General features: G+C 32.8%; 1 protein-coding gene across 2 annotated transcripts; it reads right to left on the minus strand.

The window, feature by feature from the left end:
• Positions 1 to 1,661: 1,661 nt before the first annotated feature.
• LOC132740601 (uncharacterized) lies at positions 1,662 to 16,811 on the minus strand. 2 transcript variants are annotated; one of them, XM_060728537.1, is made up of 7 exons: positions 16,479 to 16,811; positions 9,835 to 9,957; positions 9,125 to 9,234; positions 7,913 to 8,031; positions 5,452 to 5,862; positions 5,003 to 5,035; positions 1,662 to 4,290 (listed from the first exon to the last, which is right to left on the minus strand). In XM_060728537.1, the coding sequence occupies exons 2-7, from the start codon at positions 9,928 to 9,930 to the stop codon at positions 1,961 to 1,963; spliced, it is 3,099 nt and encodes a 1,032-aa protein (XP_060584520.1). In that variant the 5' UTR covers positions 9,931 to 9,957; positions 16,479 to 16,811; the 3' UTR covers positions 1,662 to 1,960. The 2 variants fall into 2 exon arrangements, with proteins under 2 accessions (XP_060584520.1, XP_060584521.1); XM_060728538.1 differs by lacking the exon at positions 5,003 to 5,035 and having other exon boundaries at positions 1,663 to 4,290; positions 16,479 to 16,810.
• Positions 16,812 to 17,503: the final 692 nt, after the last annotated feature.

The following is a 17,503-nucleotide window of genomic DNA, read 5'->3' on the forward strand; positions in this document are numbered from 1 at the left end:
TGTTTGAAAGATCACAAGGTGACAACCTATTGGTCGTCGTCAGATCCTAAAAAATTATTAAGGAGCTGATTTTGATCAGATTGGATACAAACTTAATGTCAGTACAAGGTTGATCGAGGAATTCGCTTGGAAAAAAACCCACATTTGCCGAGTTCCGTATTACAACTTAAGGTGATTCCGCTTTGTCAGCCATGTTTGTTTTCACAAAGTCTGTCCAAAGTGAAAGTAGGCCAAAATTCATATAACAACAAAGCTCACATTCATGACATTGTTATATGATGAGCCATTGGCAAGTACACTTCCAGTTCTATGTTTGAAAGACTATTTTAAACAAAAATAAAAATGGTAACAATAAGAAAATTTACCTTGAATGGGCTAAATTTCTGAAGACCAAAAACATTCTGTTCCAAAGTTTTATGCACAATTTCATGAATGGCAAAATCTAGTTAAATGTCTATTTTAGTGCTAACAAAAGCTATTTTTTGCAGAAAATACAAAAAACTTTAAAAAAAAAACATAAATCTTCGGAAAGTTGTTTATCTGACCTTGAAAAAACATGGCCACCATGACATATGTGTAAAAAAGTAGTACCATGAAAATAAACATCATTTACCTATTTCTTGTGTACATGACAAACAGACACACTTCACTGTTACACATAAAAAGGTTAGATTTTAAAGTTTGATTGTGTTTTCATTTTAATTGTAGTTATAAGGCTATAAATGATGATTGTTTTCTTGCACTACTTTTTTACAAAAAAATAATGGAGGCCATGTGCTTAGAAGGACATGCTGATTTATTTGGATTTAAGTTTTGAAAGATTTCTGTATTTGCTGCAAAAAGTAGCTTTTGTTGGCACTAAAACAGACTTTAAAAAGGATTTTGCCATTCATGAAATGTGCATAAAACTTTGCAACAGAATGTTTTTGGTCTTCAGAAATGTAGCACATTCAAGGTAAATATTCTTATTGTTATCATTTATTTTTGTTTATAATTGTCCTTAAAATATAAACCTGGAAGTGTACTTTCAAATGGTTCATCATTTTACAATAAGAGCTTTGTTGTTATATGAATTTGTTGCTACTTTCACTTTGGACAGACTTTAGTGAAAACAAACATGGCTGACAAAATCACCTTAACAACTGATGAACTGGTGCTTAATTCAACTTAGGTAAACATACAAGCATTGTAACTTATAAGATTACTTTACAATTTACAAAACAATATACAATCATGTTTATTATTAAGCACTTCATAAAAGATATGTATTATAACAAATAATTGCAACAAACAAAACACGGGTACTTGAGAATACTAGTATATAGAAACATCAAAATACGGTAACCAATAAATTCAAACAAGTCTTAGTGATAAAACAGATACATTAAGTTAACACTTGCGTAGCATTGAGTTTCTTGTTTTTAAGATAATTCAGTTAATTTCAGATAATTTCTTTAACATATGATTTAATAGTATTTCTTTTTATAGGATAAGGCACGCCACTGTACGTGTTTTTGCAGCATATAAATGTTATCGAAAGAATGTCATGTCCCAAGAAACAACATCTTTAAATCTTAACCTACCGAATTTCTTAAATGGACTTGTCCAGCTTCTTTCTTTTTTTTTTCTTTTTTTTTTTTTGGATGTCCATTATTCATTTTGGGGATATTAAGATGAAAAGTTAGACTGTCATTAATATTTTTACAAAATATCATAACCTGAAAAGACTTAATGAACGCATCTTATTTGCGTTATTTAATTCCAATACTTCTGAAGAATCATCGGATGTTGGACAACATTGTATTATGTTTGATGTGTGCTATTTTGAAGACAGTGTGGAGTAATGTATCCAAATTTCATAGTCTGCCGCGGTGATACTCGCCAATGGCTGAAACTTGTATTTATCCGATAATCTATCTTTGTATAGGTTCATAACAAATCATCCTAAAAATAGAACTGATCATACTTCCGTTTCCGCTGCGTCTCTCATTAACCAATCCATTTCTTGATCTCGCCTGCTCCTCATTTTACGAAATTTATTTGCCGTTTGAGACTGAGCTCCGTTTGTTGACGTCTGTAACCCAAGACCATGACTCGGAGATATTCCTAAGCCATGGCTCTGTACGGCTGTATATTTGTTTTGGAAAGACTGGCTTTTGTTCCCACGCTTGTTTTCTGCTCCTTCGGAGGCACCTGTACTGAATGAATGACTAACGTTAGAACGCCTTGGACTAGCTTGAAAATCAAAAAAGTTTTCGTTTGCCACAGAATGGATTTGACTATAGCTCTCACCACGACGCGGTGAGTTTGTTTTACCTGAATTTTCACCCATACTAAATGAAAGGCTATTAATACTTCTTGTGGCAGGGTTTTTAGATCTTGGCGCCTCTGTCGGGCTAAAATTAACGCTATCTCCTGTTTCTGGTGGCTTTACATCCGGTTGTTTATCTGACGGTTTTCTTCTGCTGTGTTTGTCGTAACTATAACCACCTGTCATTAAATTATTTGTAAAAACCTTATGCCGTTTCCTCCCGCCTTCCTTTTCTTTCTCATCATCGTATTCTATCAATGGTTCACTTGAAGATGCCGGTTGATTTTCCTGAAAGGCGCCAGTCTGCGGCTGCATGCGATGTTTTTCCATGGCATTCATGACGTCACGGGCGTACATCTGCTTCTCCTTGGTTGCCATGATTGGCCCTACTCCAATTTTATCAATTCTTTTCTGTGGAATAGTCTCAGAAACTGGCCGTAATGATGTCTGAGAGATACTGTATTCAAGTTTATCACGTGATTCTCTAGCACTTGATGAATGTACAAGCAAACTGCTGTTTCTATCACCGTCCGAAAATTCAGTCCGGAGCGGGATTTCAGAAAACGGCCTTGAATTATATGCTGCTGGGTTTCCATCGCTGGGCATGCTACTGATGCTACTTTTATAACCTGGCAATACAGGGAAAGTATCAATCATATTCCGCTGCTTGGCAGCACGTAAAACAGCCAAAGGTTTTAATTGCGTGTTTCGCAAAATTGGTTTCATAGGGATTGGATTTGGCTCGACTGGCATTGGAGTTACCTGCCTATCCAATCCTCTGAAAGGAGCATGGACTTTAGGCGACAACCTCATAATTTGATGAGACTTTCCTGCATTTGTCGCAGTGATTTTCACAGGAGTTTCAATTTGTCTAGTTGGAGTTGGGGTCATTTCAAAACCTTCATTTCTGTCGGCAGCAACCAACTCGCTTTTATTCAGTACGTTTGAACAAGAACCATTACTACTTAGCCAGCTGTCCGGGCTTCTAGCCCTGAAATGATATTGTTGGTCCAGTTCTGACAGATTGTCATTAATTGTCGACCTATCTTCCTGGTCGCCTTTTGCTGTATTTGTATACATATCAGATGTCCATGGCTCAGGATAAAGACCTGTGGTGTCGGAGACTGGCAATTCTTTCAGATCTTCAGTTTCTCTACCGATATCAATGATTTGTAAAACATTATCACGCGAACCGGATTCTGGTTGTTTTTCAGGAGTACTTCGGTTCTTGTCACTTATTTCAAAACGAGGTGAACTTTGATTTCTTGACGACGACCTGAACAATTTTGGACCTGTAAGAATTCCATTTGCTTTTGTTTCAGCAATTATTTTATTAGCTGATTCGGGGTTTGATTTGTCAGTTACCCACTCATTACATTTATCTTTATTAGTTTTTGTCACTTGTTCAATGATACGTCCATCAGTCGTCATACTGTTTACCGTGCTTTCACGGGTGCTTAGCTCTTTTCCGGCAGCATTATCTCCGTCCTCAAGAAGCCACCTTTGTCGGTCTTGCGCCCAAATTGAAACTTCCGTCAAGAGATTATCTAAATGTGGTTTAGCGTCGTCATTCTTTTTATAGCTGTGAACTTGTTGGCGCTCGTTCTCGGCTTCTTTTAACTCGTTCTTCTTTATTATGTGCTTGTTTTGAATTGGTTCCTCTTTTGAATGTTCGTCAGCTTGTGACTTTAAGAGGTCCTCTTCAATCTTTTTCATATAAGTATCTGGGGTCATGGTATCTGAACGATACGTTTCTAAATCCATACTTTCAATACCATTTTTATAGATTGTATCAATGTTTTGTGCAGTCTGGTCAAACATATCATCAATAACTTCTTCCATCGAGGGTTGCTTAGAAACTAAAGGTTTTGGGTCTGTCCGTTTCTGACTTGGTGAAGGATTCTGGGGACGCTGTCTCTCTTCCGGTGAGATTTGTTCCGGTTCATCATCTTCGCTTCCTTCAGAAAGAGATATTGAGCCTGAAGTTAGTAAATAAAAAGCTTAACATAATTGAAAACAATATCTTAAAATTTTGTTTAAACCTTATCTAGTTAGATATTTTTTAACAAAATGCTGTATTTATTATCTTCTTTCTCTTTTAGTTTTGCGTTGGTGGTATTTGATTACTTCATTAATGTTTCATGATTTTTCTGGAATTATGTTCTTGTAGATAAGTAAATATTACCACTAAAATAGAAAGAAACATATGAGCCACAAAAATGGACGTTGATGCTAAAGTGACACATGAACATGTTGCTATTGAATAGTAGTACATTTGAAAATAATATAAATAGCATATGTGCTCATATATGTAAAAGCTTTGTAATGAATACGATGTTACTGGCACAATATCTAATCAATGACATTGGAATCGTTGCAATTTGTGGATAGGCCATGAAGTAGTTAGCTAGTTTACTGATTATCAATGACATAGACTTTCAAATTAACAGCTGGCGAAACATTTATAGGAGTAAGCACTAATTGGAGATACAGTATACATGTATATAGATTTGACCACAAGAATTCAGTTAAGGAAGAATGTAGACACGATGGACTAGGATACTATTTGGGTTTAACATGCAGGTCAGGACCTCTTCCAAAATTAATAGTAAGTTCGGTATCTATAAATACAACTCTTAATTTAGGATAACGTGTTATGATCATGTGGAAGGTAGGGGTTTAGCACTATACCTTCGTTAGACCACGATCCGTCCGATTGTTCACCTGTGAAATGTTTTACATGTGCAAGGTTATAAATGATACCTTTTAAGCATATTTAAAATATTGTAACGGCAGTGGTTAAAATCAATTTAAATTCCTAAATCTAAGTCGTTATTAATCTTCTTATAAAAAAGAACAGCTTTTTTTTCGTTTTGTTGGAATGCCAAAAATGGTATAAGATTAAAGCAAGCTTATAAATATTGGAAGGTAATCGTTAAAAAAATCGATCAAAGTTGATGAGTAACTGACAACTTGAAGGAGCTTTGAATCGTCTTTGCTGAATGTTTTCATAATTTAATAATAAATATAAATAGTTGCCATTTAGTTGTTGTTGTTGAATTTTTTTTATAGGTTTATGGGCTTCTATTATGAATAATGTAGAATAAGATATAAATGTAACTATATACAAAATGATATACCCTCGCGTTTCCTAGATTTGCCATTTGATGTCCTTCTTCGTAAGTCCGGTTGACTTAAGTTCATGCGCCGCATTTCATCTTGAAGGTCGCTTATTTCGTTATCCGAATCATAACCAATGTCTTCGTCAGACTGGGACATAATTCCAGGGACAACGATCGGTTTCCTGTTAACACTGTTGTTACGGTCGGGTGGTTTAGGCGGTTTACTATTATGATTCTTGCTTCCCTTTTTTAAGCTGCCATTTTCCGACGCCTGTTGTCCGCGGTAGTTTGTATTCCGCGTGTGGATTTTTCGTCTGCTTTCCGTAAATGCTTCCCGCCCTAGGTTGTTTTTAGATTGTTCGCTGTTGGTCCGGATAACCTCAGAGCATGCTCGTCTAACGGAAGGGTTCAGGTATGACAGAAATGATGCTGAAATGGTATTAATGATCAGAAAGGTAACAAAACTTACACGAACAAGATATATAATGGTTCAGCGTTAATAAGGCAACTACAAAACAGCTACTAAGTATAGAAGTAATATTGTTTATAGTAATTGAGTGCCTGTTAACACAAATCACTAGAAAATACGGAAAATGTTTTACGGGCGTTCCCTGAATCAAAATTACTAGTATCACCTAATGGATGTAAGTTTCAAAGTAGGGAAAAACGCCGCCATCTTGGAACGAAAAAGGTATGTTTTTGTTTATAACTCTTTTTGTTGGAAATGACTGAAAACCAGATAAATCTATATGCACGCTCCACTAGTTTCTGCTTCGTTCGGTTTATGTTGCTTGTTCAACTATTTTGTACAACAAAAGTTATAGCTTGCAACTCGAAGCGGGCCAGAATTTTTATTTGGATACCACGCAGTTCATATATACTACTTGTTATAGATCGTTTTTCCTTCAAATCAATTATATACTCATTTCAGAGTTTACCATAAACTTCAAAATATAATTTGCATCATTTACTAAAATTTCATTAAAAAGAGATGTTTATTTTTCTAAGAAAATAATAATATGTAAGAAATGATACGACTCAGTTGAAAATAAAATATGGTACGAAGCAGTTGTATTTTTTGGCAATATATGTTTATTAATAATCACTTGCGCTAAAAAAAACTCGGATCATTCGCGGTTTATAGCAATGTTTTGATTATTTAGAATACATTGCGTCATGTCCAATATATCATTTAATTTGAAAGATTACATTGCGGAAGCTACTTTTCAGTTAAATATCATGAACATGTTATTTGAAATAATTTCTTATATTTTCCTGTATGTTCAATATTATCCCTATGTTTTGCAAAAATATAGAAGTCTATGAAATCTTTGGCTAGTGCATTATTTCAGGCAAAATGTTGCACCTACAGAGAACCAACGATAATTTAAAAACTAGCAAGATAGGTTTTCCACACGAAAGAATCAAAAGTCCCTGGTGGTTTTCAAATTCACAGCAGTTCAGTGCAAGACAGTGATTTGAAGTCAGTAAACATAAACAACTCGGCCTCGGTCGGACACACCAGTCCTGTCTGATTTTTTAAACAAAATTTGTTGACCCAGCTGTACAAATAAGCAGGTTTTTTTTATAAACTTCTGGCATGAAGTTTTAAGATTACAAATATTTGAGTCAATTTTAAAGAGAATAACATTTAAATATCTTGTTGAAATATTTCCTTACTCTCTAAGATCACTTTTTACTTTGATATTTCGTTTTAAAAAAAGTATGTAGCAGAAGTGTGAATAGCAGATAAATGTTCACTGTAAACAGGGTGTAATCCTCTTTGAAGTCATTTACTGAAAAAAATTTGTTTTATGTGTCAGGCAATTCATTATCAAATAAAAATCACACTTTAGTATGAAGGTATGTTAAGGTATGTATCTACAAAACCCAGTTTGGGAAAATAAGTAAAATGGTCTCAATTAAATTAAAAGGGCGGCCTTTCATTACTGGTGGTAAGAATATGCATTAAACTAATTGGAGTATTTATTTGGAGTCATTTTATATATGTGGCTTTCATTTAGACTGGAGGTAGAGAGGCATACATGAACGACTATATATTCACTGTTGTAGACCGTCCACCGGAAATAGCCGTTCAAAACGTCGAAAACGAAAGTGAAAAGGTGTACGTCAAGTTCACCCGAGTTAATGTTTCAACTTATTTCTCCATCATATCTTAATCGATTTTTCCAAACTACCAAACAATTTTGTGAAGCTAATTATGTCTGGTTTCAGAGCACCATATTAGCCTTTTTCTGCAAATTAAATACTTTTTGTTAAATTGGCGATAAATTGTAGTGTATTTGTTGACATTTGCGAGCGATGTTCAGTCTTGAAAAATCGATTAAGTTGTGATGGGGAATTAAGTTGAAACATTATCTCGGGTGAACTCGACGTACACCTTTTTATTTTCGTTTTCGGTGTTTGAGGGGATATTTCCGGTGGACGCTGTACAACAGTGATATTGTTAGATTCTCACCAGTGGGGTTTTCTGACGGCAGGAACATCTGGTTCTGTCCTTGTTGGGTTCGTGTTTCGGGATCAGACTTGTCACGTGTCTTCGGTGCTGTGCGCATGCTCTCCATCTTTAACACTCGTCTGCAAATATAAAACCAAAAAATACAATACCACAGTCTATAAATAGACTTAACATGTTGCCGTATCTCTCTTGCTGAGACCACGTGATCTCAATATTCGCCATACTGAACTGACTTCAAACATAAATAATAAATAAATGAATGAATAAATCAATTAATTAATTAATTAATTAATTAATTAATTAAAAACATAATTAATTAATTAATTAATTAATTAATTAAAAACATAATTAATTAATTAATAAACAAACAGAAAATGGTCAAGTAAATGAATAAACTGTCAAAAAAACCTATAAATTTTGACTAGATTTATGTAGCCAGATGTAGCAAAAAATCTTTTTCGTCTAAGATAAAGAACAGAACAGAAATTTTATTCAAGATTTGTACATGGTACATCATCTTACAATTTGTACAATTTAAATATATTATACAATAGTCGCATGACATTTAATGTACATAAATATAGCTATAGATCTTAACATACATACTGTTAACAATGAAAATATAGATAAAGAATACAACATGAAATATTCTATTTACTTCCTACATAGAGGATTAACCATTCATTATTACATATTATAAGACATGGATGTTCTATTAGCCATAGCATCTCTGATATAGTAAGCCAAGTTACACACTATTTTCTTATTATTACAATTTAACAATTCAATAAATTTAAACATACTTGGTCTAACATAGTTAGTATCCTTTAATATATTTTTTACGAATTTCAAGAAAACAGGTAAATTAAGAAGGTCATGTGTGCATGACCAAAGGTGCTAGTCGCATTGATTTGACCTAAAATATGTTTAATCTTGTTATTCATGTAATATAATATCAATATATCAAAAAAAAAAATAGATAAAAAATTGTAATATTGTTGTAGACAATATAACAAAATTTTTTTTTTCTTATTAATTTTTTAATACATGTATCTTGATATTATATTACATGAATAACAAGATTAAACATATTTTAGGTCAAATTAATGCAACTAGCACTTTTGTGCATGACATGTGCATGCAACTTCCATAACCATAAGAAGTAAGCAAGACCAAGTGATTTCACGGAAATTACCAATGGTGAACATTTACCGTGATCTCTCTGACCGGTCCACGGAGAGTTTCTGTTTCTTGGCTGCGGCAGACGACTCTTTTGTCATGTCCACAACATCCGTTTTCTTCCTCAGAAACAGACATGAAATCTGGAAAGCAAATAGTTATAAGTGGTCACGTGGTTGAGTGGTTGTCTCCTTGTCCAGTACTGGTTTGTATCAGGTAGGGTTCCGAAATTTATTTTATACATAATATGTATAAGTTTCAAAAACTTGTTTTATCAGATATTTTAACGTAAACTTAAAGTAGTTCTGCATACAAATCAATTGTGCGTTAAACTTTAAACACAAATATATTCCGTTTTCGTAATTCTCGACTCATATACTAACAAACAATGGGAGAGTTGTGGGGTTGTGGTGAAGGCGCGCTGCCTCTCATCCAGGGATCACGGGTTCGAGCAATACTTGGGTCACGAGTTTCCTCATATGACACCAGTGCTAGTTAGTTCCAGGAAGCGGACTCGAAAGTGATTATTAATAAGTTACAAGAACTTGTTTTGCAATCTAGCTAAAATAAATATGTTTGGGCTAGTTTAAAGAAGGTATAATAATACATATTTTTTATTATGAAGAGGTCACACGCTTGATCTGCATCTCAAGAGAACGCGAAACAACATTGTTGTTGTTTAATTTTTAATTTCTTATTTTAATTGAAACATTCCTCATATGGATATACATACGAAAACTTACAATTTTACTGAGTTTAGAATCCGACTGCACCGGGGGCTTTGCGGAGCCATTGATGTCTCCAACATTATTGTTGTTTACTGGGACACAGGCCGGCATGGTGTTTTTGTACTCACGTGCCCAACTCTGAAAAATAAATTACAAGACGTTAGTTAACCCAAAGTTGTCTATTTCATTATTTTTACCAAGGTTTCTTAGAAAAGGTCTTAACAGAGACTGAAATAATTAAACAACCCGAGTACCCGAGTTACATTTTTATATCTTGGTCAAAGTTAAGCTCTTAAAAAACGTAGTGATAATACGGCTATTTGTCAAAAGTTTGATGAAACGTTCAGAAAAAAAATTAAAAGTAGACTTAAAATCATTATAATAATATTAGATCGGAATGAAATAACTGGGTAATTTAAGATTTACCAGTGTTTCCACTTGTGATGTAAAATAGAAAAAAACTCATCTTACACCTCAACCAACCCCACCCCACTTCCCCATCCGTTGGCTGTCGCCACAGACTGACATATCTAGCTCTCAAGCAATTGTTTTGCGAACCGCTGTAAGAGTTGACCTCGAGCTAGATATTCCGGTCTATGCAGGTCTGTATATTGTTTAGTAGAAATGAACAAATAAGAACACGTTTTTGATGATTATGATAATGGTGATAATAATGATGATGATGATTACGCTAACTTCGGTTGCGACGATTATGAAGATGACCATAGTGATGTCGATGATGATGATGATGATGATAATGACGATAGAATGATATCGAACATAGCGATAACAACTAAGGTGGTGATGAACATGATAATGGAGATGATGATGCTGGTTACTGTGGTAACGACCTAGTCGTCGACGAAGATGACACTGAACCTGATTGTGATAATGACGATGGTGATGCTAACGACGACAGAACCGATGAGGAGGAGGAGGAGGATGAAGATATTGATGATGATGATGATAACGACGACGATGATGATGATGACTGTGGTAACGACCAAGATAACACTGAATCTGATTGTGATAATGACGATGGTGATGCTGACGACGACGGAACCGATGATGATGCGGAGGAGGAGGAGGAGGAGGATATTGATGATGATGACGACACTGACGATGATGATGATTTATGTGTTTGAAATAATAAGACAACTGATGATACCTTTTTTTGCCGGATGTTCCAGTCACATTTTACGGCGGTCACTATGTTCATTTTTATTTTTTTATTTCTATTTCCTAATTACCACATACATGAAATTTAAGTTATCCCACCTTCTTTGCACATAACTGAATGTTTTTCTTTTGGTTTAAATTTTTGTCAAAGTAGAACAAGTTTTCCTAATTTCAAAATTAACACAACGTAACATTGTTAAATGAGTCCACGTTAACCTTATCTCACATATGTTCGCATTTTAATAATGAATTGAACTTCACAATAAATTTGTTATCAATGATGAAGTTTCATTGTTGTTGTTGTTTGGTTTTTTTATTTTATGTGTATAAGTGACATTCTTTTTCCATACATCTTAAAAAATTGAATCAAGCCCCTTTCATTGCCTTTATTACTTCCTTTTTTTCATTCTTTTCTTTTCAATTCCTTATCTAATTTAGAAATCACATTGTGTTTTATTTAAAATTAAAGTTTCCTACATACATGTATAAGTTCAAAAATCTAAATTTCTCAAAAGACAGTTCTTACAACTTAAAGGCTGCACACTTATTTTTTTTAATTCGCCGAACAATTAAACAGACACATGTAGTAATAAAAAGATACGTTTATATTATTTAAACGAAAAGTTAAAAATCATAATCCGAAAAACCAAAATCCGATATTCTGTGAATATATTGCTTTTTAGACTTTTCATTCGGAATATATTCTTAATCTCGTAATGTCATAAATATGGGGTTCGAATCACTTTTATTGCCTTCTTGATTGAAATTATGCGAAAACTATTGTTGAAATGTTGGTCAAAATACCTGACATTTATTTGTTCAATTTTCCAAAGATAAATAAACATTCCTAAAAGAAGCTTTATATTATTGGATCTTTATTGGGACCATTTAACTAAATTACTTATATTTATTTGGATTGTTCCTGATTTGTTTGTATTAAACATTAACTAACTTAAAAGCCTCTTAAAGGTTTAAAAGACCTTACAGGCAGGTATTTAAAAACGCAGTTTTAAAAAGTTTTAATTGTTAGGTCACATTTCGTTTTTTTATTATCCATAACTTTAACCTATTATCAAATGAAAATCTGAATGTATCACAATGTACCGTACGTTTATGATACATTTACTGCGAAGCTTGCAGTATATAAAGGAAACTAAACTATGGAAGATCGGCGGTGCCATAATCTGAGGAACATCCTCTCGAATCTGAAAGTCTTCGTTGCCCTGGTAAACAAAAAAGTCACCACTTAACATTAACAAAGTGGTGGCTTTTTTATTTTTTTAAAATTTTTATTTTATAATCATTTTTGTTAATGTTGTTGTTGTTTGTTGTTGTTGTTGTTGTTGTTATTGTTGTTGTTGTTATTGTTGATGATGATGATGATGATGTTGTTGCTGCTGCTGATGATGATGTTGTTGTTGTTGATGTTGTTGTTGTTGTTGGGTGGGGGAAGTAAAAAAAACTTTCTTTTAAATGATTTGTTATATACAAATATGATTGGCTGTACATAATCAAAGGAGGCTACTTGATTAAAGATATAAAATGCTGAATGCAATAATGGGTTGTTGCATATGTAATATGTTGCGTATTCAAATGTCACTGGTTGTATAAAGATGTGACTAGTTGTATACAAATATGACTTTTTTTATATAAACTTAACTGGTTTTGTATCATTGTTATAAAGGTAAATAAGACTGGTTCTTTTCTTGTAAACAAACTTGAGATATTACATATACATATTATTGTTGTTGTTTAGACAAAAAGGGATTGGGTAAGGCATATAAAGTAGCGTTGTTTACCGAATTATAGAGAGCAGAGGCATTATTAGAGGTATGGATATATTATTACTTAAAAAAAGAAAATTCTCACTGGTTTATATTGGAATTAATTAAGACACTAACTTTGTTTAGAAATATTTCTGTTTTCAATTTAAGGTATTGGAAAGTAGTCTTAGTGTCTGGGTAACCTTTCTTCACATCAAAAGTGGCGTCAAATTAAACAAAATGAGCCCGAATTTTGGCGAATTTTCTTTCAAATAAATAAACCTAATAAACTGAAGTATGTAATTTTGAGTAAATAAACTTTTATCTCAAAGCGACGTATGTATATTATCTTTATTAGTTAGAATAGCCTTTGTCCAGCCGTCCAAAGGTTTACGCAAACAGGACAAATAGGTATACATCTTGAACTAATAACCGTAAAAGGCATTGAATAAATACTAATATACACTGGCTAGTAGATAAAGAACAGTCAATACGACAGGTTTAACAAGATGGAAATTATAACTTATTTAGGTGACAAATTAATTTTGAAATACAATGTAAGTCTATATATATATATACATGTAGCTTAATCACCCGGTTTAAACAAAGTTCGAGGGTCAGACTGAACCGTATTAAGAGTGCAAGGGGGAATTGTTAAATGACGTTTCCATATTTGATCTGATTAAAAGGATCAGCTTTCATGTTGAAAACTTCTAATGAATCCAATTCAACACGTGATTAATATTATAAATCAAGATCCGGCGAAAAATCATATCAGCGCGCGCATTGCGCACAATTGCCTCCATTATTTAGCACGGCCTAAATCGCGAACTATAACTATACATTGCATATAATTTTGCGAAATTGTACAAAAATTATTTGATAGTTCCAAATCAGTAATTTGATAAATGAGATATCATGATGAAAGGCACAGATGGATAAAAATTACCATGGAAACACTGTCTAATATTCAAATAAGTTGTTAAAGACAAATGGTGATAAAATTTCACTCATGGGAACTCGGGTCTAAGAGCGCAGATTGCGCCGCATATGTCCGATCCTGTAACGGCTTTTTGAAATTTAAATGTTTTTTTCTACATCTAAATATCTTTTCGTATTATCAGAGAGCACGGCCTCTCAGAATGTAATACCAGTCCTCATTGGCCAATTTGGCGGTATATATTAAGATGTAAACCGGAAATACGCTCTGTGCAATCTGCGTTACCGCGATAAAAAAATGTTAGACCGAACCCACATGATTCTGTACATAAGCAAGCAACATTATCATGATTATATGAATATGCGAGCATGATAACGAATGGAATGATGTATTGTTTTTTTTTAAAGTTTCTTTTATTTAGATATACATAATTTGAATAAAAAACGTTAGTGTTTTGGCGCCAAAACAGTATGTGCCGTCTTATCCATGTCCAGCCGGCAATAAGCCCGAGTAAATGTGAAATTTAATCTCTTACGAAATTGACCCATATGTTACGTTGTTTTACAACCTGATTCAGTAGATTAAAAGTTAATAACGCGCTCGGTTTAATCCTAGATTAAAATACAACAGAAGATAACCTTTCTTTTGATTGTTTTAAAACATCGGTTTTACGATTGTATGAATTAATCGGTATTGATTTAAAGCACTTAAAACGAACGAGAAACTTCGCACTTTACAAGGTGAGTTGGTCTCAAAATACAAGTCTATTGCATCATTTCCGTGCTTTAGAAAATCAATTCTCTAAATCTGTGGCCAATTTCCGCTGAATTCGAGCAAAAATAATATTCATGTACACGTATTAATATTACAGTTAAACCCGCAAACCTCAAGATTTGTGTAACAAAAAAATTGAAGCAATGTTGTGAGTTTGAAAGACGCTTCCCTTTCTAAAAAAATATTTCCCCAGTACTAAGTGTATAAAACGTTAATAACGCATTTGAAATTAAGCGTAAAATAAAAAAAGGTTATCAGTTTAATCGATCGATTTGTAATGAATGTGTTATTGATTTTGAAAATTGATATGTACATCACAAGGTCTTTGTGACATTTACAAAGTATACAATTCCTCACTTTTCAAAATCTAAATAGTTAACGAAATTTCTTTTAATCTTTATTTCATTATGCAATGAAAAATGAATTGTTCGGTTAATAAATTACATTAATTCCTATATGTGTAATTTGATTCTTATTTAAATTTCAATCAAGCAGGTATCATTGCGGAGTCTCAAAGAAGAAGCATGTCACTTTCAACAAAAAATAGGTACAGACATACATACTGTTTTGTATTCATTTGTAGCTCAAAGAACGTAAAACGCATAATAAAATTCTTTATTGATTCAAATTATTAGATATCAAATGCACACGAAGAAGGAATAATCATAAGCAATAGGTTTCAGACGAAAGTTGTGGTGTAAATGTATATATATACAGCCATTATTATTTCAATGTAGATCTACATGAGTTTTAAAATAATTCAATAATCCCAATCAATCTAAAGCCAAATCATTTATGCTTTAAATTCTACTAATGCAATATAATTATAGTACCCTGAAAACATTACACATATTCTGAGCCATTACGGAAAAGTATATATAAAAAAAATATTTACCATTTTTTAAATTTAATAAGCCAAGTGTAGTGAAAAAAATTGAATCCGACAATTTTGTGTTGCCATTTAAAACAAATACATTATATATTCCAGTATTTTTTAAAGGAAATATTACTGCTTTTTAAAAGACGATTTATTTCTTTTTGTTAAAAAGATACATTGATTTGCTCGTCTCTAAGTATACAAAGAACCGAGTTGCCTTTGGCTCATCACCAATTAACCGTTTTCAAGTAAACAAATGCCTCTTAAAAACCATTTAAACACTTTTGAATGATTTTGTTTTGTAATCATTGTCCATTAAAACATACCTGAAACAATAGTACCCTTTTTTGAAAAATTTCTGATAGCGGGCTGTTTAAATGACTGTGCAGTACACGTTGAAGTATAGAAAGAAACAAGTATTATAAACATGTTTAAAATACATGTAGTACAAAGCAGTTATCTTTAATTATGATTTAGCATTTCATTATACATATTTACTTCTAAACTTGTATTTTATATTTTTAAAAATGGTAACTTTGAAGGAAAAAAAAAACAAACAGAATTGACAGTTTAATTCAGGAATACAGCGGGTAATAGAATCAGTTTATAAGACATAAAAAAAATTTTTTCTTTATACCCGTACAACAGCGGTATTGGTTAACTCAATTTTCATCATCATCATCATCAGAAAATAATCATCATTATCGGAAAATCATCAGCATCGGAAACATCATCATCGTCGGTATCATCATTATATTCATCATCACCATCATCATCGTCGTCATTGTTGTTAAACGTTGTCATGACTCATACAGTTTTCTTCTATGAAAACATTTGTTGTTGTTTTTTGTTGTTTTCGTGATTTTTTGTTGTTTTTTATGTTGTTTTCTTTTCAATAATAAATTATATTATTATATCGTCTCGGTCAATATGCCATCAGCCGATGGATATCACATCATATTCAATGGCTCACTAGTCAATAATTGTATAATACATTATATAATAATCATAATATTTTATATCAAACGCCTGAGATAACAATAAAATTAACTCAATAACAAAAAAGAGAACATTTAACATTTTTCATATCTTTGAAAAGAAAATCGAAAATAATTTAAGTATTTACCTTTTCAATATTTCGCTATAATCCGTATGTATGTATGTATGAAACTTAATAACTCCGTTTTTATCCCATTCTGAAATAAATTCGATTATAATGCATTGTTAAACCTTTCAATGAATGTGTTTTACTACCCCCTTTTTACATCTAAATTTTCATAGAAAAAATTATAACTGAAGCCGATCTGTTTTTTGATGTTTAGTGTTAACCCGTGACACGCCGCTAAAACATTAGAAAACAAATGGTTTCGATATTTAACGTTAAACTCTCGATTTTGGATTAAATTTTTAGAGAGTCTCTCTTTTGGTAATCCGACAAAGTGGATATACATAAATTAATCTTTGCAGTTATTAAAATTTTCTTTTCTATAAGAGAATAATCCCTCGCGAGCGTTTTAAGAAAGTCACGTGACAATTGATAATTCAAATTAATAATTCTTTATATAGCTGGATGGAAACTAAAATATGTTACGACTAAATTTGGAAAAGGGGATTTGGATGTTACTGAAGTGGTGATTGCGCTTTGCCTATACCTGGCCACCTGCTCATCCGTGCTCGTCTGCTCATCCGTGCTCGTCTGCTCATGCTCTTGATGCTGCTCAGTTTTAGCCTTTTGATATTAAAGTCCCTTAAAAATAACAATGGATAGTTCCAAAATCAAAGTAGGGAAAATCCATTATACAAATTAAGAGGTGTAAGGGTTAGATATTGAGTCAGTAACGCTATGCCTCCAAATTCACTATTTAAAAAAATGTATTTAAAAGTAAAACATTGTCAATAGAACAAGGAAAGTAATTTGCACATTGCAAACGGCACTTAAAATACATGTAAATTACCGAAAGGAGGTCAAATTATGCAATAAATATCCCTAACTGCGTTACTAATGTAGATGCAAAAAAAATGTCTTAAGAAAGAAAGAAAGAAAGAAAGGAAGGAAGGAAGGAAGGAAGGAAGGAAGGAAGGAAGGAAGGAAGGAAGAAAGAAAGAAAGAAAGAAAGAAAGAAAGAGAGAGGGAAAGAATATCTATATACT

The sequence above is a fragment of the Ruditapes philippinarum genome, unplaced genomic scaffold (assembly GCF_026571515.1).
Source record: "Ruditapes philippinarum isolate M1 unplaced genomic scaffold, ASM2657151v2 ctg6222_1_1_1_1, whole genome shotgun sequence".
Classification (NCBI taxonomy): Eukaryota; Metazoa; Mollusca; class Bivalvia; order Venerida; family Veneridae; genus Ruditapes; species Ruditapes philippinarum.

Excerpts from the sequence above, each read along its gene's own strand:
- LOC132740601 (XM_060728537.1), bottom strand. The coding sequence starts at position 9,930 with ATGCCGGCCTGTGTCCCAGTAAACAACAATAATGTTGGAGACATCAAT. Across the intron at positions 9,235-9,834 it reads ATTCTAAACTCAGTAAAATT|ATTTCATGTCTGTTTCTGAG; the intron begins GTAAGTTTTCGT and ends TTTGCTTTCCAG. Across the intron at positions 8,032-9,124 it reads GACCGGTCAGAGAGATCACG|ACGAGTGTTAAAGATGGAGA; the intron begins GTAAATGTTCAC and ends TTATATTTGCAG.